The 20,997-nt window shown below is 35.5% G+C and overlaps 1 protein-coding gene across 1 annotated transcript in view; it reads right to left on the reverse strand.

The window, feature by feature from the left end:
• Window positions 1–412: 412 nt before the first annotated feature.
• PRR16 (proline rich 16) overlaps window positions 413–20,997 on the reverse strand; it is a gene marked incomplete at both ends in the record, with an annotated part of 111,470 nt that continues 90,885 nt past the window's right edge. Inside the window, one exon of the mRNA XM_082337118.1 lies at window positions 413–1,171. Coding sequence (XP_082193244.1) covers window positions 413–1,171 — 759 coding nt within the window. The remainder of the gene's footprint in view (window positions 1,172–20,997) is intronic.

Consider the following 20,997-nt stretch of genomic DNA (forward strand, 5'->3'; position numbering starts at 1 on the left):
AAAGGTACTTGCTAGAAGCAGCAAGTTTCCCAAAACCCAGGAGCAATGGTTATTCCCTTATGTCAGACAGACCGAAATCTATCACGAATCACCACTCCATTATTTTCAAACTGAAATTTCTTTTCACTGTCTTTTAAATCACGCTACAGATACAAAACTGCAATAGACGTTTACAACCTATGAGCTAAAACATGAATATTTTTTAGCATCCTTTGCCATAATGACATTTTTGGTGAGTGCAAGTAAGATCAATAGGCATTCCTCTTTGTACTTACCATGTGATTTTTATGCCACTTCACTGGACACAGGGAGTAATACATTGGGTCTTTTTATTGCTCAAGTAGAAAGTGCTCATTACCTATTTATGTTTATATATAGGAAAAAACCAAAGAGTTATTTCAAGTGGCATACATCACACTGTCGTAGTGGTTGATTTCCTCAGGATGGTCTTCTGGGGTTTTGGTGCAGTCTGTGGAGGCACAGTCACAGGTCTCGGAGGAGGAAAGCTATTACTGGGACTTATCCCCAGCCCTCCATTTTCCAGAGGAAATGGAGGCAGCGGAGGTGGTGGAGGCGGCAGAGGAGGGCACTGCTGCGGCAGCTTTCCCACAACACGGGCAGGCTCACTGTGCAAGTGGACCTCCCTGTTTTTAATGTTATACCGAACATCACAGTCGGGGCAATAGCCATGGTACTGCACTTTTTCACTAAATCGTACCCGTTCCCTTGCTCCTGGCTGGGGACACCGCTCTTTCTCAGGTCTGTGCATCAGAGGCTGCATTGCAACTTTCTCCAAATTACTGTTTGGTATACAGCATATATCTCCGTTTGGGATGCGGTTGGGCCCGACTGGCAAGCCCCCGTTTCGCAGCAGGGTACCATTTGTCTTGACAGGATTGGCCGAAGGAGGCAGCCTTGGAGGCTCGTCGCACTTGACGGGTGTCAGTCGCGGCGGAGGTGGGGGTGGGTTTGGCTTCCGCAGCACGGTGAGGATAGCTGAGGGGTGTGCAGGTGGCTTGATGAGTGGTGTGCTGCCCCGCACCTTGACCTTCTCCAAGCTGGAAGCTGTTGTGCTGCTGGAGCTGCTGTTGAGCGTGTCCGTTTTGGAACTGTCTGTCATCTCATCCTCCAGCTGCAGGTCGGATGTCAGCGTGTCAATCTGGTCAACCACCTGCACAACAGCCAGAGTGAAAACAGTGAGAAAAGCTTGCCCCAGTGAAGGCATAGAAAAACCAAGGCACTGTCCGCTATCAGTTTTGTCCTTCCCAGAACTGAAGCATCCAAATTTTTTTGACCATGATTTCTTTTTTCTTGCCAACGTAATAAAATAATAATAATAATAATTAATAATAACAACAACAATAATAATAATATAATTATAATAAGGATGGCCAGTTTCCTACCTCATCACCTGAATACAAAAGAAATATAATTTGAAACACTCTGGTATGAAATACTGTTTCTTTTCCTCTAGGGTTTACTTGGCAATATCATTGTAAATAAGTGAACTATAATCCTTCAATATTATACTTTGCCTTCCACTGATGGAGGAGACTGAATTATTTAACTTTAGGTTCTACATGACAGCTTCAGAATCCAAATCTTCTGCAAAGTATCTTTTAGCTCTGACCTTTCACATAGTCTAGATTTAAATATGCATCTCTGTATAAGTGATATTATACACCCACAATCATAAGTTTGGTACACTCTTTCTTGACAATTTTTTAACATAAATAAGGTACTGAGAAGCATCTTCCCTCTTGTATTAGGCTGCATTATCTCCCTTTATGAATATTTTCCTTAAGATCTGAGATCCTCTGAAGCAATCCTGAAATAGCATTTGCTGCAAGAAAAGAGGAAAAGTAGCTTGGTTTCCAAAGTTACAACCATTTATTAATTCATGCACTTTATTCCAAGATTTCCTCTACCTCGCATATTTCTGTTTGTAGTTTCTACAATGCTAGATCTCTTCTAGTCTTCCAGACTCCTTTTTCTACTCAATTTTTAATAGGACATGCAACTGATGGTACCTTTACTAGGTAATGAAAATTTGTCATATGACAACGAAAAGCCCTTCCTGAAAACTACATTTCACTCAGTACCTAGTTGAACAACTGTAGTTATAACCTACAGGTAACACCACAGGAAGTAAACACACATTTAAAAACTGATCTTTATCCTTTACATTTTAAGACATACACAAAATTCTAATCATTTTATGTATTTTTTTTCTGCGGAATCAGTCACAAATGATGGCTTCTTTGCTTTAGGCCTCGTGTGCAACAGAGATCATCTCTGTTCCACACTGTACAAAATAAACGTACTCCATGCAATGTAATTCTGGGGAAACAAAACTTAGTGTTTATTATTTTGAGATGGATACATTAAAGGTGATATTCCACTGGTGCGGTGAGGATATAGCTGTAATTATGCAGCACACATGTGTCATAAAATGGTAGACCCCGATGATGAGAAAATTTGCATCCATTCAAACTGCCATTCTGACAGTGCAAAAATTTTCTCAAAAGTAACAGGAAAGTCTATTATGAACTGTCCTTGAATTTAAATGACTACAGAGTTTCTCTCTTGCCCTCTGGGCAAATGTGTAGTACACACAGGAATTTCTTTTGTCACCTGTCCATTTGTAAAACATAAAACCAGCATGAAATGGCGCTGACATAACAACACAGTTTATCTGTCCAGATTCATTCCCACCACAAGTTGTGATTCTGTTTACTGCTATTTTGTTTTGGGTTTTTTTGTCCTAGAAGGAAAAATTCAAATAAGATGAACAAGTAACAGAGAACCGGTGACTAACACAGTGAAACTGATGTAGTTAAAAAAAAGAGAAAAAGTGGGTTGAAAAAATACCCTCCATTTCACAATGCACTTCCTATGGAAGTAAGAGAGAGAATATTTAGAAACAAAAAAGCTGCTCTAGTTGTGCAGAATCTGTCCATTTTTCAGTTATGGAATAAAACAGGATTTGATTCACATATACAAGAATGGGGGAGACATCCTTTTATTGCCTGAGGAGCTCCTTAGCTATTTACCGGATTTGTGCTCTGCAGAGATGCCCAGTTCTCCCTCGCCAGCAATATCCTGAGGCTTTAAGCTCTGTAGTATCTGGTGTGACACTCTTGAATGAACCAGGACATCAGCTCATTCCTACCCCTTTTCTGGGTTGTTACTGGACAGCAATATTATGTGCCCAGAGGGGACAGAGTTGGATTTCTATAGCTGAGCCCAAGAAATTAATCAAAGTCTGTTAACACATGTACAGACCTAAAATATTTTAACCTGAAATCTAAATTGTTCAGTAAGTCAAATCTCTGCTTATAGCATCACTTTATCCCTAGAAATATGTGTGGAGCTTTTGGACAGGGTTTGGTTTTTTTGTTTTGCCTTTTTTTATTTTGACAACAACTGGGTATCTTTACCACACAATGATTAGAAAAAACAATTATTTGGATAAAGCAAATTTAATGCAGATGTTATGTTTATCCTTCAGCTCCAGTTAACTGATTGAAAATTATTTTGCATTTTCTTGTCCTTTTAATTTTTTATGTAGACACTCAAGCCTTTCTTTCCAGCAATGCTCAAACTAGACAGAAGATCAACAACAGCATCTGTAAAACATGTACATAAGAATTTATAATCATCATTTAGAACCAGCAATCAATTGACGTGAATTAAATGTCTCTACCTAAACTCAAAATAGCAGGGGTATGTTTAAAAACCAACACTAGCTAACAGCAATTTACCATATTAAAAAAAAAAAAAAAAATCATCAAAAGTAGAATTAGAGTTATGATTCACAATTATTTTGCTTTTTCTTGTTCTTTTAAATTTTTACGTAGACACTCAAGCCTTTCAGTAGATTTGGGGAAAAAAATGTTAATAATGAACATTCCAATTAGGAAACAGTCAAGCGCTCAAATGCACAAGTGCTCCTAAATCATTTAACCCAGAGGGGCTGACTAAGTCACCTTGCAAGCTGCCTCCTTGTTGAGTGCCTAACTACAAGAACAGTTTCAAGGAAAAATCGGTGTTGTATGACTGGAGGAAGATCATAGATTTTTGCTAAAGCAAATGAAAACTACTGCTGTTGAGTTCTTGCTTGTCAATGTAGTAACTTTTAATACTTTTAAATACATTTTTTAAACTTTTTTTTTAAACATCTATTTCAAAAAGTTTTCTCATGATATCTAAACTAATAACTTGATTATTAAAAGAGTGTAGAAATATATAATTGAAAAGATGGTAGGAAGTAATCAGGGGTACTCTCCTCATACCATCAATATCCAAATCTTTAGAGAATGTCATAGATGCTTGAGACATTTTACAGACAAGCAAAATAACGCATTTCTCTCTGCTTCAAGAGCTTTCAGGTTTGGATTAGACACAGAAAACTAAAGAATGAGAATAAAATTAAGTCAAAAGAGAAATGACAGATCTGTGGTTACATCTGAAATTTGTTCTTAATTTTGTTAGATAATTTTAATGTTAATTTTCTGCTAAATAAATGCTATGAATAGTATCCACCAAAGAAATACAAATGAAAACAAAAAAAAACGGATAGAAGCTCATCAAAGAGGACGTGTGGAAATGAAAACTCCACACTCCAGAGAGGACACAAATGAAATAAAGTACCTGTGCAGGAGCTGACAAACAGCCACTGGGAAGGAGAAAAGCAAACATGAAACAACCGAGGATTGCTTCATGCTAACAACTTGTCAGGTAGTGATTACTAAGAGTAGGCAATAAGGCAAGATCACTAGATTTTAATATGGGAGTGCAAAATAAAACAGTGATTGCACTCTGGATACACTTGAGCAACACAGCATAGAAGTTGACGAAGCCAAAGTGAATCAGTGGATAAACGCTGTAAACATTATTCCTGAGAGCGAAAGAATAGTATAAAGCAAGCTAGGAAAGAAAAGGCAGCCATGTAAGAGTACATCTCACAAGGAGTTGACAAAACATTTGAGTTAATGGCTAAAGTTCTAGGAGCATTTGTGAGAAAGACTGCATGCAGAAGTTCATACACGTAACTTTTAAATTTACACAATATGTAACATCTATAGTAACATTACATGAGTTTTTATTCCCACTTCACTAAGATTAAACATGAATATGGTTTGTGTGACATTTTTAAGATAGAACCATAAGTAGACTGAGACTAAAGATTACTATTTGGAGACAACTTTCCTCCCTGTTGTCTCCCTCTGGGTGCGTACAGCATATTAAACATATAATAGAATTATTAATATTAATAATTAATATTAACATATTAACCATATAAGAGAAAATGTAAAGCTCCTTGTTGTAGACAGAGGTAAGATTAAGTTATGTACTACTAAAAAAACCCCTTACTAATGTGCATTTAGACTGAAATTCTGTGCTGCAACCACCAGTGTATGGAGAATGAATTGGTACTATCAAAGTAAGGAGGTCAAAAGGACATAAATACTAACCACCCCCAATAAAAAAGAAAAAAAAATTGGAAAAACAAAGGAAGACATTGAAGTTGCAAACAATTTGCAATGCAAAGATATCCTACAATTAACCCCATCCCTCAATGTTATCATACTCTTATGTTAAATTGCTTAAAAATGTAGAGCTAGCATGAAGTATTGCTTTTCCATTGAGGTCAAACTGCAGTCTGTTTAAAAGTAACTGAGAATCTCGTCCAAGAAAATGTCTTGTGATTATCAGAAGCAGCCTGTGCTGGCCTAATATTTCTGTTGTTTGAGTTGTACTTGTAAGTTTTGTCTGGTTTTTACCTCCTCTGCACAGGCACTTTTGTGGGTGAGTATCCTAACTCAATTAGACCAATACTCAAAACTCTGTATTTCTTACTGGATGCCAGGATCTCATTATAAGGATCTAACTTGGCAATAATAAGACTAAACATGACATAGAAAGTAACAGTTTCTTTTAATTCTTAATTGTATCCCTAAACTTCTCTGAAAGAGTATCTACAATTAGTCAAAAACACTTTTTGCAGTGCTTCTCTTTGTGTGATTGTACGATACACATCCACAGATGCATATGTAATTCATTGAGATTTTTATTATATCCTTACAATAAATGTTTCACCAGGTTTGTTTTTCCTCCTGTTTAAAGGAAGCAGAAAACAAGGCAGTAAGGTACTGATGTTCAATGAATATATAAACCACTAGCTGCACTCAGTCCACCACAGACAACTGCTTTTTTTCAACTCTTGAATAAAGAAGCAAATTGCTTTTCAGAAAGAAAAGTAATATACTCCCTAAGTTTCATACTTTTAAGTTCAGAGAACTTCAAAATTACAATTTTTCCTAAGATGTCCAGCCATTTTCACTGTTTCACATGTTCTTCAAAGTTTCATGTGGATTTATGAGTAAGATTTCTTTTTTAAAATGACTTGCTTCTGTACAGGGTAGTACCTCTCAAAAAAGCTGCATAAGCAAAATGGAAATGATACTTAGCTGTGATATTACTTCTGAGACGGAATAGTTACAATCCATATATTACTGTTTAGTACTACACCACAGCAGTGTGCAGCTATGAGATTTGATTTAACGGTTTGCTGGAAGTTTTCTAGAAAATGAATAGTTACAGACAGATACTGATCTTTATTTTAAATCAACTGAAATCAAGTCAGGTCATGAGACTAGCACAAGTTTTTGCTTTCTGACTTTGAACTAAAAAAATTACTGGGGAAAGGAACAAAATTAGGTGGTATTCTTTAATTACAAATAAGTGCAATCACAATGTCTTAATTTCATTATTTTTGAAGCAATTCCATAAACTTGCCAAGTTTGACATGGATAAATTTTGCTCTGTACATGCAAAAATTAACTACGTGACAAACCAGAAGAAGAAACATGTAATTAACAACAAAACAGCAATCAGCTCTATCACAAAGAGGCTACTCTTGCCTTTAAGTAAGGAACTGGCAAACATGCTATGTCAGTAGCTCTAATATCTTATGATTGCATCTCTAATCGTACAAGAAATTGTTTGCTTGCTATAATTACTACAGGAATCTTTAAGACAAGCTGTGAAACCATTTACCTTTCTGTCATCTTAGCTCATCATTTCTTGTAGAGCTACTAGTCCTTTGTTGACAAAAATGAATGTTCAATATAACTAAGGACACAAATGAAGCTTTTTCCCCACCAAGTCTTTGCCTGTAAATCCTGAACCACCACAGAGGTAACAACAAATGAAAGTGAGGTCCCCATTAACAGTGAGAGAGACAGTATTTCCCTCTACAGTTTAAGGTGCACAACATCAGAATAAGACCCTGTTCTCAGGTGCTTATATTCCAGCTTCAGTCATCCATGGTCATATCTTTTGCATTTGCCACAGCTAACTTCTCTACACTGCTCCTCCCCATCCCCAGTGAATACAGCTTCCAGGTCAAGGAGAAATGGAACCAAATTTAGACTAGAAACATGTTTATAAAGTTGCGTAAGCTAAAAAATTGCAAAAAAGAAATGAAAAGAAGAGCTGTACTAGGAGACACAAGTGGCCTACTTAGTACAATATTGGGAAAAATTACAACACAGAAATATTTCTGTAGAATCTTATCCCAGTCTCAAACAATTTCTAACTCAAGGACCTCTTAACAGATTTTGCATTAAGTAGATTTTGACATATTTATCTGCCATGAACATGCCTGTTTCTGCTTGAACTCATATAAGCTTTTAGCATCCACAATATCCTGCAGTTTCCCACCTTTGTTCCACGGTTGTACCACCTATTCCTCTTTCTGCTTGAGAAAAAACACAGAAACTTTTACAGACAAAAAGTGTTTCATGGACTTTAATAATAATTAAGCTGTAGCTGTTTTGTAAAACCACAGCTGTGCAAGCCCTCTCAGTCGTGGAATTTGGCTGTTGTTTTTTTTTTTGTTTGTTTGTTTGTTTGTTTGTTTTAATCAAATACATGATAAATGTCTGTAGAACAAAGAGTAATAACCTTAGGCAAGGAAACAAAGACTCAAATAGCTGGCTACACCCAACAGTCCTTCTGCCACCAGTAAGAAGTTATACTAAAAGTTTTACAGTGAATCCAGGAGCATCTTCATATCTGAAGCTGTATTAATAAATAATCATGTCTGTTTATGCTACGATATTCTAGCATAGCACCAGGGATGGGTCTGATATTTGAGTTAATACACACTTCCAGGCAGATTCAAAGTTCAGCTTTCAGGATACGACTCTTACAGTAGCATCTCAGACAGCTCAGTCACCCACTCTGCAGCACCAGCAAAGGGCAAGGTTACTGTGAGACCTGTCAGTGTTAAGGTATCTAAAAGTTCAACACCATCCTAAGCAAACTTACACACATCCCAACTCAATAAATAACAGAAAAAACCCCACATGCAGTTGTTGTTGCCACTGAAAGTTTTTCCTAAAGAATACGTTAGTAAGTTCCGCAAACTAGTATCACCCTTTGAAGTACATTATATGGGCATTGATTCAACCTTACCCTCTGTATATAAATTAATTCAGAAATACATCACTTTACTAAACTGTACTCTAACATTTGGAAGCAGGCTGAACACCAGGTTAGGCTGAACATAAACGTATAAATGGAAATTTAAGAATATTCTGGACACAGGAATCTGACAAGGGCATGAAATCTCAATATCATCATCCTGACTTAGCATTTCAGGGACAGCAAACTGGGAAGCCCATATGCAAAATCTTAGAAGAAAAAGGCTTCTTTTCCTTGAAGGAATAAAAAAAGAAATAGAAAAAGGAGTAAGCTGCTCTCTGTGTTCCCCTTTAAGAACTTAACATAGCCATGGTAATTCCTCTGTGTACCCTTTTGGACGAAGTCTGCTAGGGATGCTGCTTGGAAGATCAGAGAGAAAGACAAAGGCAGTTACGTGGCAAGTATTCATGGCATGAAGAATAATACAATTACAGTTCCTATCACACACAAAAGAACCCTGATAAAATTATGACAAACAGAAACTCTGAGAAAATAAAATAAAAAACAAACAAACAAAAAAATCCCTTTCCAGAAAGCAAGTTCAAAGAATATTTGTAACAAAAAAATAGCTGTTCTAAAACATTATCTGAAATAAGTCAGCATTCCTTATGAATGGTAACAGAATTTCACACTTCCAGTGAAATACATCATCTCGTATTTGGCAATATAGGAAAGTAATTCATTTCACAAAAGTAACGGGGATTAAATCTGGTTTTATGCCACATCTAGAGACATGGAGAGATGACAGTTGTCTTAACTCTGGTAAGGGAGTGCAAGGATTTCACACGTAGCTCATTACCCAGGCTGAAAGACAAACTGCAACTCTGACTCAACCCTAAAAACGAAGTCTCACCCTGAGTTATATCAGTCATGCCTTTCCTTTGTTCCCCTCTCTTGCCCATAATGATGCAGTCACCAAAACTGTGTAAGCATAGCAAATCAATCCACATATTTGAAATAACCACTACCATGCATATCTCTATGGGCCACAGTGTTAACTGAGAGTTGTTCAAGAACAGATTCCAAGAGCAGCAAGTGAATCTGGCACAGCTTGTTCTGAACATCAACAAAAGGCTCACAACTAGAAAAAAGGACTTTTAAGTACTGGAGAAATGAATGAAGACTACATAATAAAATATAAAGAAAGTTTAATTTCATATGACTGACAAAGAAAACTGCAACTTAACAGGAAATCAGCAATTTTCCCTTTATTGTTATACTGATGTCAATTATACTTCTTTTTATTTTTGTACTCTTCGAGTTTAGGTTTCACAGTAGATATACCCTCTGTGACTATTTAAGCTCACAAAAGTAATGGAACAATGCTCATTTTCTTTTTGGGGACACTGAAATCTACTCTTCATTCTAACTCCGAAAATGCCTAATGTAGGACTATCATAAGGAGAGTGTATAACTACTTTATTTGGTTTTCATACATTTTCTCCTAAATTTGTGGAATTATAAGTTACATTTTTGGAAACACAAAGACTGCAGACCTGTTTTTGTGCTATTAGATAAGAAAAGAAAAAACATTGAAAAGGATGAAGCTGGACATGGTAAATATGCATTTGATCAACTATTTCTGCATACATAATTTTTTAATTCATTGGCACAAATCAGGAAATTTAAATGACAAAATTGCTAATCAGCATTCAATGCTTAAACGCACATGTAAATACAAAGAAAAAGGCTTCCCTGTATAAAACTCAAGAGAATTAATGTGGAACCCTTGTGTACATGTTTCAGTAATACTGACTGTGGACCTCTTTTGTTTAATATAAAGAGGCCAGAGAATACCAGAGCTGTGAGACTTCGGCGTGTCTTCTGAATCAAATGTATTTTTCTAAATCAACATTTTAGAAGCTATGGCTTACTACTGCTTTTCTCTCTCAAAACAGCTAACAAAATTGAAAATGGCTGCATGTTGACAAAAACAAAGGAATGGTTAGTCTGTGCATTCTCATTTTTTCTGAATAAAAGTGTTGTAAAACAGCTGAAAATGCAGTACCATAAAATGCTAGAGATTTAGTCCCTACATAACAACCTTTGCGATAAACATCGGTTCATCATGACAACAAATACAGTGATTTGCCTAATCAGATATCATATTAATTTAAATGAATGCTGAATATTTGCCTAAGCTCTTAACTATTACTGTGTACAGAATTACAGAAGTTCCTTAAAGTATGTGCATCCCCAAGCCATTAATGCTCACCATGGAGACTGAAAGTTCCTCTGTAAGATTAGAAAAAAATGTGCCACTGATCACATAAATAGTTTCCTAGGTACACTCTTCAGATACATTAATAACTGTCATTGTGAAAAAAAAGCCATCGTAACATTATAGCTCTGAAAAAGAATTTAAAATATTTAGCACACCCGAAAGAATTTTCTGAGAAGTTGGTAAACAACTATTGCAATTCTTTTGTGTTAACTCCAGTCTTAAACACTGGGTATACTTCTCTGATTTTAAATAAACCACCTCACCAGGCAGAGTATTAATCAGCATCCTTCCTTTTCCTCTGACAGTTTAAAAGAGACTCCAGAAACAAATGTTTAACATCCTTTTGTTCTAAAAACAAAAAGACGTTCCCCAAGAACGGACAATATATCTTTTTGGAGACCACATGTTCAGCTGGTGGATTTTTTGACTGAAAGGATTTTATTAGTGCAACACTACTCTGAGTCTGGATGGCCTCCATATTTTAATATTTCAGCACCATTTCTGTTAGAGCTCCAAAGCCACATTTAAGCCCAAATGAAATGTGCAATGAATTTACATTAATCTGGAAGCACTAATTCCAAGCCTGTTGGACACTTATTAAAATACAGTTTCAACAGAGCTGAACAGAACTGGAGTATTTAGCTTAGCAGATACATTTCTAACCATTCCTTTTGGCTTCAAAACATGACCCGAAATTGCACAATCCATTAAGTTTCATTCTAATTAAAAGTTTGAACAAATTCAAAGTTCAAAGCAAATTTTAGATTAAATGACAGCATAATCTAATTTTACAGTGAAAAAATACTAAAGCAGTAGGCTTTTTTTCTTCAGATACACTTGCAATACTCTTTCTGTTGACATGGTTTCACTGAAAAAGCAAGCTTCTGTTTATGCAATAAGTTGAAATATCTGCCTGGATAAAAATAACGTTATTGATAATGATGATTATTATTAAAAAGTTGTATAACTCTTTCAGCTGAGAGGTCTTAAAATGGGCAAGCTGCCTTCTCCCCCTTGCTCTCCAAGTGAGCTGCTGGCGACATCTGGAAGTGTGGTGTAGACATTGTTCCAAGAACGAGAGAATGAAAAGGATGTTGTAATATTGACCCTACCGAAGGCTTCTTGGGACTCAATCTGACTTTTTCCATCTGGATGTACAAGGCAGAATAAATAACAGGAGATAGCCCATGGTGAGCTTATACCACTAATAAATAATAGTAATGAATCAGCCAAACCCTGCTACTAGAAAAAGTAATTGCTATGAACCACGAGGGTTTGAAATTAATACTTGGTTGTCTTTTAATTATTAGTTGCTCCAAGTTAAATGACTTCTGCTCACACTGCATCACAACATATTTAATGAATTTAATTAAAAGTCACACAATATTCTATCTTAATATTTACGGATAACATTTTTTTCAGATTCCCTTAAATAAAATGATACATGTGCACAATGGAAATATAAAAATAAGGAGTTTTATCTCATTCTTGGTTCTATATACCTTATACATGTCAAAATACTACAAAAGTTTATTGAGTCTCAGCTCTCCATGGCTTTGGCCTGAACCACATTTTTGATTCAATATGCTAATTATCTGAAGAAAACTAATAACAATTTAATCTAGTCAAAACTTTTGTTCCCTTAGGCAGATATCTAAATCTGATCTCTTCAAGTCATTAGTACAGCTTTATATGTATTTGAACCAGTGAATAAGAGCAAACTGTAGCTAAGGATTTTTTTATAAATAATATAATTAAATGATTTAGCAATAACGACATATTCACATTAGCATAATATGAACCTTGCCAAGACAGCTTAAAAAAATTCAAAGTAAATAATGTAATCTGATGTTACACGTTTACATAGATGGTTGCTTATTTTATAGTTAAAGCTGAATTTAATCAAAATCACTTATTTCAGAGCTTGAAGAAAGCTTTCTATCTGCTTTCCAGACAAAAAAAATTAACAAATACCATAAATTAAGGATGTATGGGACCAAAGGTGAAGGAGAAGAGTTTACAGACAGTGTTTGCAGTGAGATACACAATCTATCTGCTGAGCCTTAAAAATGCTTATTTCATATCTTTAAGATGTCTTTAAGATTTAGGAAGCCTTCTGTTTTCAAATTTAGTATTTATAATATTAATTGCTGCAACAGAAAAAATCAGGAAATCTGTAGCTCAGGCATTTCCAGCGCTTTTGAAGGAGGTAATTGTTTCAGAGTTTGCCAAAACACAATACCGTGGACGTTTTTTCAAGCAATGACTAATAAATTTTTGTCCTTATAAGACCATTAGGCCATGTTTTTGGATCCATTACCTGCTGTTCCAATTCTATTTTGGGTTACACATCAGGTAGGTTGTAATGTAAGAAAACAGAAGTTTTTCTTTGCTTTTGCATAACGTGCAAAGAAGCTGGGCCTGTTATGCCTGTAATGTACTTTCACTCCCAGCACTACAGAACTATGAAAAGAGAATTTGGCCATCTCACATGGTATATGGTGGGGTACTCAGTACCATGACACGGTATTTTTATTGCTTGTGGTCCAGTCCCTCTCCTGTGTATTCAGTTCAGGTGTGTCTGCATCTGTGGCATGGGTTTCCCTTGACTGTAGTTATTTTTGCTATTTTTAATGTAAGAGAGAGGCATGACTTATCAGAAGTATTAATTAAAGGCTGAAGGAGAAATTCAAGAGGTCTGTTTCCCTCAGTAAATGAATAGTTGCATTACAGCAGGAAACTGCAGTAGTTGACTACATTGATGAAGAGAGTAGAAAACCATTTCCAAACAGATTTGCAAAACACAGTGGTTTGCAGGGCAGAGGAGCAGCCCCCTGCCTTGGTCATGCCGGGTAGCAAACTGCAGTCAAGATTCAGCACACCTACTGCAAATTTCCAACCAAAGATAAAGCCAAAATGATTCACTCCTTGAAACGGATTGTTGATACTTAGCCTTTGAAGCTTTGTTCTGTTTTTTTGCTTCCCTACAAAGCATTTTCAGTTGAGTTAGCATGTTGATAAAAAAGCTATGGAATATTTATTTTAAAGTTATGTATATTCATAATTATTACCACAGTAACTACAACAATAGGAGGAAAATCTGTTCCAAACCTAATGGTGAGAAGAGAAAAAAAGCAGTTTTCTGTTTGCTGGACCTTCCTTTCACATTGTCTTCTGGAATTTACAAGACGTGAATACTTTTTCCTCTCTCTCTCTCTTTTTTTTAAAAAATCTATAATATGCAAGCAACACAATTTCTGCTCAGGTTAATTACTCAATCCCTCAAGTACTAAATAATTTCTTTGATTGCCACCCACATTACTAATCCACTTTGAAGAGTCCTCACATCCAGTCCTTATAATTCCCAATCCCTTTCTGATAATTGCAGTACTTGTGGCAGCAGGAATGAAATGTTTTGTACCTATTATGTTGAAGTGGTCCTTAGATGTAAAGAGTGGAATTTTTCCAGTGCTGCTGGCAGGATGCACAGAGAAGCACTAGGAAGACAGATCAAGTGCCTGCTTCTGTTGCTATCTTATGGAGGTCATCTTGATTTGCTTTATTTCAAATAAAAATGCAGTCCTACTATCCAACAGAACACGGCTGATGAGAGAAAGACGTTACATACAACAGACCTTTGGTGTATGCACTGACATTTTACCATAAAACTTATCTGCTATTGCTGTATACAACATACTCAGATAGCACCAAACAAATAATCATTTTATATTCTGGGTATTAGTGAAAAGAAAATTATATAAGTAAGCTTTATAGCTAGAATTCATATTTTAATACTGAGACCTAGAATTTTAGAGCCAAGATTTGCCCTTTTAGCAATGTAAATATAAGCTGTAAATGTAGACACTTGGGGTTCAGACCCATAAAACAGGACCGTATACTAAGGTAAAGAGTATATAACTCTAATACAAGAAAGTGCTGCAAACTCTGTGAAAAATACCATCTGTACTTGAAAAATAAAACAACCCTGAAATGCCTAAATGAAAAGTGCTGCAAATTATTTTAAAGTTTTAAATGAAAATTATTGAAAACCCTATGGACTTGCATTTAGTTTTTTAAAAGGCTTAAGAGAGGTTATCAGTTTTAGTAAAAACAATTATATTTATTTAAGTTAAAAGTGTAAGATCTGACACGTTAGGCAGCTCAAAAAGACAGAACTCTCTATTCACAGCTAGATAGGTTGTATCTTCCTGGTAGGACTTAAGATGTTTCTTTTGGGTTAGATAGAACATATTAAAGATAAGAATTCAGGGGTAAGAAAAAGTGAACATTAAATAACATTTAAATTTAATTTAAATTATCTTTTAGAGACTATAATTTTGTACACTTAAATTACTACTAGTTAATACTTTATTGGTATGACATTAGTACTACACACTAAATACTGCTCTTTAATATCTGTGTGTACTTTCACCGTTTATTTCTGTATACCGTGATTGTGACACACCCCAACTACCTTCTTGACAGAAAGTACTAGAGAAAGTGTCAGCAGATAAAAAAACACAACTTGAACATACAAAAAAGGATCACAGTTATTTCTACTATTCTTAATGTCAGAACAGTTAAGACAAAAGCAGCTCTACAAAACACCACAAACATTGTTAAGTGTTTAAGTTTTCCCCTTCTCTCTTCTTCTGTATGCATTATTATACAAATATTGTTAAATGTATATATGCAATATTATATGCATATTTTACACCTGCTATCAAATATTTATAATATATCTGGTTAACTTGGTGATCTTGTTCTTTTTACTAGGTTAGTAACATACAAGGGCTGAATTACATTTTTAGCCTAACAGTTACAATAGAGGCCTTTTTGCATTGATAAAACCATTACAAAAAAAGGTGTCCACTGAAGATTCCTCTCCCCATGAGTACAGCAGGCAGTTTTGCTGCTTTTGATTTTACCTCCTTAAGTATTTCCACCTCCTCCAGATCAGGAAGTGTAAAAACAACATAATGATACCGCAAAAAAACAACGTCATTAAGTCATTGGACACACGCCTATCCAATCACAGGTATTGCAGCAGAAGAAATAATTCATAGCATATTTTTAACCTCTTCCTTTGTTTGTGACAGAAAACTAAAATCTCAATTGCTTTGAATGTAGTTGTTACCTATTCAAATAATACGTAATCTATAGATTATCTTAAAAGAGATGACAGGAAATAGATGCATGCCCAGTGGTTTCCAATTCCTAGCTCTTGCTATTGACATAACTGTTGTGTTACCTCAAGAAAGAAGCTCCATCTTTATGTGGCACCATTTTCCTCCTTACTCTTTAGCTCTCATCCATTTGCACTGTACACTCTGGAACAAGAGTTACATTTTTCTTGTGTGCAACCCTCCCCACAAAATACATGCTACTTGTTTACTATTATTCTTCAACACTATTTCAGAGCAGAACATTGTTGGCTAAATTTGTTGGCTTATAGGTTCTCTCTCCAACAGGATAAATAAAACACTTATAGTCAAGTTTCAAGTGTAGATGGTTCAAAATTCAAATATGCCATTCATTAACATTTCCTTGCAACATATGCACTAGAACATTTATTGAAAAAAAACACTCAAAATTCACTTCATCTAACTATATATTGTGGAAATTATGTTTTAGATATCAGCTATTTTAAGTAGTTGTGGAAATCACATATTTTCAAGAGCAAGGTGTAAGTATATGACATATTAGGCTACATAACACTAAATGTCCCCATGGCAATTCGAAACATATCAAACCATCCCTGACCACTAAGCCATGTTCTCACAGACACTGATCAGTACACTCATAGCACTTGAGGTCATAGACCTTGCTCCCATTCACATACTCCTCAAATCTGCCTAATTTATTAAGAATTGATTTAAAACACTTGTCCCAGAACCCAAATTCCAAGGAGAAAGCAATACCACTTTTTTTTTTTTAAAGAAATCTAAAGTAAATATAATCATTAAATGAAAGACTAAATACTCTCATGCATGAGTTAAGAGTTGAAGTTCACACAGGAACAGAACCTATAAAACCTGTTACAAAAGACAGACATAGGGTGAGAAGAAGCTAAATGAAGTAACAGCAAAGCAGCAGAGTGACCTTTCTTAGCAGTTGAGCCATGTTATCTTTGGTATTGAAAGATAAAACTTTCTGATCAAGTTTCAGAAGAATTTCAGGCTTCAGCTTTCATAGGATTACCCATCTCAAAATCACCATGCTTTGAGGGAAGAGGACAACAATATATATCAGACAATATAAGTCCCCATCACCACACTTTTCATATTTTCTGTTGATCTCCCAGGCTACTTCTGCTTCGTTATTGTCTGGCTTGGTGCTCCAAGCTTCCATGCAGTACAAGCAAGTTATACAGCAAGTTAATAAAGAGATAGATACAGAATTTGTGTCAAAATCACTCAGACTTTCTGAAGCTATCATTTTTCTATACCCACTTCATTGTTCATTTGTGAGGTTATCTAAATTACACACTATGAATTCTCTGGCCCTGCTTGTTCCTAGATCTCAGAAAACTGTGAATGATATCTGGTATCTGTAACTGTTAATAAACTAGGAGTAATAAAACCATAAATATCTGTTGACATAAAATTGTTCACAAATTCTCCACCAAGTAAGCTTTTCCTTACATGCTAACCAACACAATCTTACCCATCCAAGCATGCACATCTCTTCTCAGACATCATTCAGCTTCTGGCACTGAGTTCCAAGATCCACTGAGACCCATGCAGTCATTGGTTACACAGCACACAGAAGATGCAGCTCTAAATTAATTAGCTGTTCTTAAGTCATTATAGAATATACTACTTTTTTGCACAAAGGACTATCAGAATTTGTAGTGAGCATTTTTTCCAATGAACAAATATAAACACAAGTATGGTGTCTCAGTGACTAGCAGAAACAATGATATGCTGTACAAACATGCATTCATTTCAAAGTGGATATTACATCAAATATTATAAAAAAATACACATATGTTGCATCCATATATACAAGCAGTCACAGCAGAAAGGTAAAGAAGTAAAGAAAGCATAAATATTGCTCAGTTTATTCATAAGCTTGCATTGTGTGGGCTGCCTTATGCACAGGTATACAAAGAATTTAAAATTTCTAGCACCTCTGACATACAAAAATACAAATTCCAGAACCAGGATAGTTTAGTGTACCATAAAAGAAAAATACTGGAGAGCTACTTCCAAAAGGAGCAAAACATTTTCTGTTTATATTAAAAATAAATATAAAAAAGCAATTGAAAACTGGGCACCAAGAAGCATTAGCTGTGGGATTTTTCACTTAGACCTTTAAGTAGGCCAGTTTCACTATGCAAACTGGAAAAAATTAACTTTACATGCCTGAGACGGAAGTGATAGGAAAAAAAAATGCAAAGTGTCCTACTGATGGACTCACTACTTCAGGGACATCTAATGACATGACACTAATGTATGCATCAGTCTGAGACTTGAAAAGGACAGCCTGCAGAGCTAGGTAGGCATGGCAGCATCAAATAAGCAGTGAGCATAAGACAGAGTTTTAAGGTTTTTTCTTCTTTTTTTTTTTTTTTTTTTTAATAATAAAGTGATTGAGGTAAGCAGTAAGGATGTTCCTTCTCTAGTGAGGCAGCCAATATTCAGGTCTTTCAGAAGCTTAGCAAGGACAAAGCACAGTTATGTTTAGAGTATCTAGTTGCAGTTTATAGGATTCCTAGAATTATTAGGATAAATGGAGTTAATAGGCACAATAGAGTCCTGACAGCTAAAAGATTGAATCCTTGAATGAAGCATTGTGACTAGAGTATGATTTTTGTATAAATGTACACCCACATTACAGATAATGAAATAAGGACTTAGTTTCCTTCTTAATTAAGTCAATGTGGTTCTATTCACTGACATCAGATTCTAATTCCACAGATGAAACTAGGTTCCTCACAACCACCAAGTATAATCTGAAATGGTAGCACTGTTATCTAAAAAAAGAGAAAGAGAATAAAGAAAACATCATGATGATATAAAGGAGGCAATAACAAGGGGAATCCATAAGCCAAGATGTTGTGGAGATACAGAACATGTTCATTCATGCTGACAGTTTTTACTGATGGAGTGGAAGACAGAACTGCAGAGCATAAGAATCTGTGTTTTTTCTCACTGGGCTGTAGTACAGGGTGAATCCTAATTGGAAAAAAAAAACCAATAATACAGTTCTTTCCATTGCTACTAACAGCAGTAGAGTTGTCTTTAATCCTTCTCTCTAAGGGCAGAGTTTAGATAAGAGAATTCAGGAACAAATAAATAAATAAATCCAGGATGTGGGAATTAATCTTCTGAAGAATACATATTTAAGGCAGGCTGCAATTATTTGTTGCATTCATAACAAACCAGGAGAGTTTACTGAAAGCTATACATTAGACTTTAATTAAAAAAAAAACCTCAGCTTAGCCTTACACCCAAGTGCATCTCACTCTCAGATTAATGTGCTTACTTACAAAAAGAAGCAAGCAGTAATATCTTTATAAGACCAGCTGAGGGCTGGAACAAAGCACTCTGGCTTTCAAACTCACAGGATCTTTACTAAGTAAGAAAGAAAAAGAGAAAAAGGATTTTAGGTTTTACTTCTTTCCAGTCTTCTGCCCAGTTCAACTCCTTTATACATCTACTTCCTTCTCTGAATAAAATGAAAACTTTGAAAAAGAAAGAGGAAAAAACACAGATTGGCTCATCCACATTCTTTACTAAAACCAGACACTATGCTCCATCTTTTCATTTTGTGCATTCTGTCAAAAAAGAGGTGAAAATTAGTTCTTGTGATCTCAGAAGTCAGGGGAGAAATAATTTCATTAAGAAAAATGAAGACATAGCTGTCTTCAATCCATGACCTATGAAATATTTTGATCAAAGAAGCAACATTGAATGAAAATCAAATTAAATTCTATTTTCTGTTGACTCACATTGCCTTGTCAAATCTTTTGAAATCTATCATTTGCAGATTTTGCAACTGTCTATTACACTGTCCACTTCTATGACACTATTTTTAATCCTCCACTTTGTTTTGATTAAACATGTGAACAAAATTAAACACAGTTTTCATGATCTCAGTATCTGACATTTCAGACACCTATTTGCTCTTCAGATCTTTCATTGTTATCTTTTGCCAAACAACTTTCCTGTAGTCATGGATCCAGGACAAAATATTTAACATTTGAGCCAAAGCAAAAATAAATCCATATTAGTTCAAAGCATAACTGACATTTACGTTGGTCAACTTTTAAAGCAGCTATAGCTAAACTGAATAAAAATCACTTCATTAATATGCAGCAATAAAAGAAAATTATTTTTCCATTGAGCTCGTGTTCTGGACACTGGCACAAGCTATGTTCATGTTCATAAAATCTGAACATGGAAATTTGCTAATTGCTACAGTTGCCAAGACATCAGTATTCCAGATTGCACCACTGTGAGGTACCAAAGTAATTGCACTGGTAATATTAAACTAGCCATTAAAATTTTCATATTCAATAGTACCATGCATGTGCAACATCCACATATCAAGTAAACATGTAAGAACACTTCAGATTCCTCAAAGCTTAGCAATCATTAGTAGTACCTAACTCTAAGGACAAATATGCTGACTGTCCTAATACTGCTCCATGCTTCAAAGCTACACAAGTTATGACCTTCAAAGTAGTGAGTGTAGCACTGAATGATGGATAATATTCTTGCTTTCTAACAGACGGTAAGAAAAATATGCAAGAACGCATGTTTGCCTGAAAGAGTGTAACATACCTGCTTCTCTTGGATGTCTGATACCTAGAAACACTGAAATACACAGAATGATTGAAGGGAGAAAACTGTCATACAGTGATTACAGCCATACAAAGGTAATGATACTATACAAATCAGCCAGTTAACAATATCCCCATCTAATCTCTTTCTCACTTTTGCCAGTACCTTACCAATAAGATGACAGAAGGAAGACTTTGAAGAGCAAAACTTCTACAAGACATGTTAATCTTTAAATATAACTTAACAAAAACTGTCCTGAGGATTTTAGGAATCCATTACTGCTTGTTAGAAATAGAAAAAACTGTTCACCACCTCAATGCAAAGTGGCTGTGAAACATACTATGCAGCCCTCACAGATCCAAACCTCCACCTTACCTTATTCACTGCTCCTGTACCAGCACTACTTACATCTGTCAGGTGGCACAACGACTTGTGCAACAGCCATGCCCAAGCACTCTCCCTGTGCTGCCCGCCCTGTGGCCAACGGTG

This window comes from Platalea leucorodia, assembly GCF_965183815.1.
Source record: "Platalea leucorodia genome assembly, chromosome: Z".
In the NCBI taxonomy this organism is placed as follows: Eukaryota; Metazoa; Chordata; class Aves; order Pelecaniformes; family Threskiornithidae; genus Platalea; species Platalea leucorodia.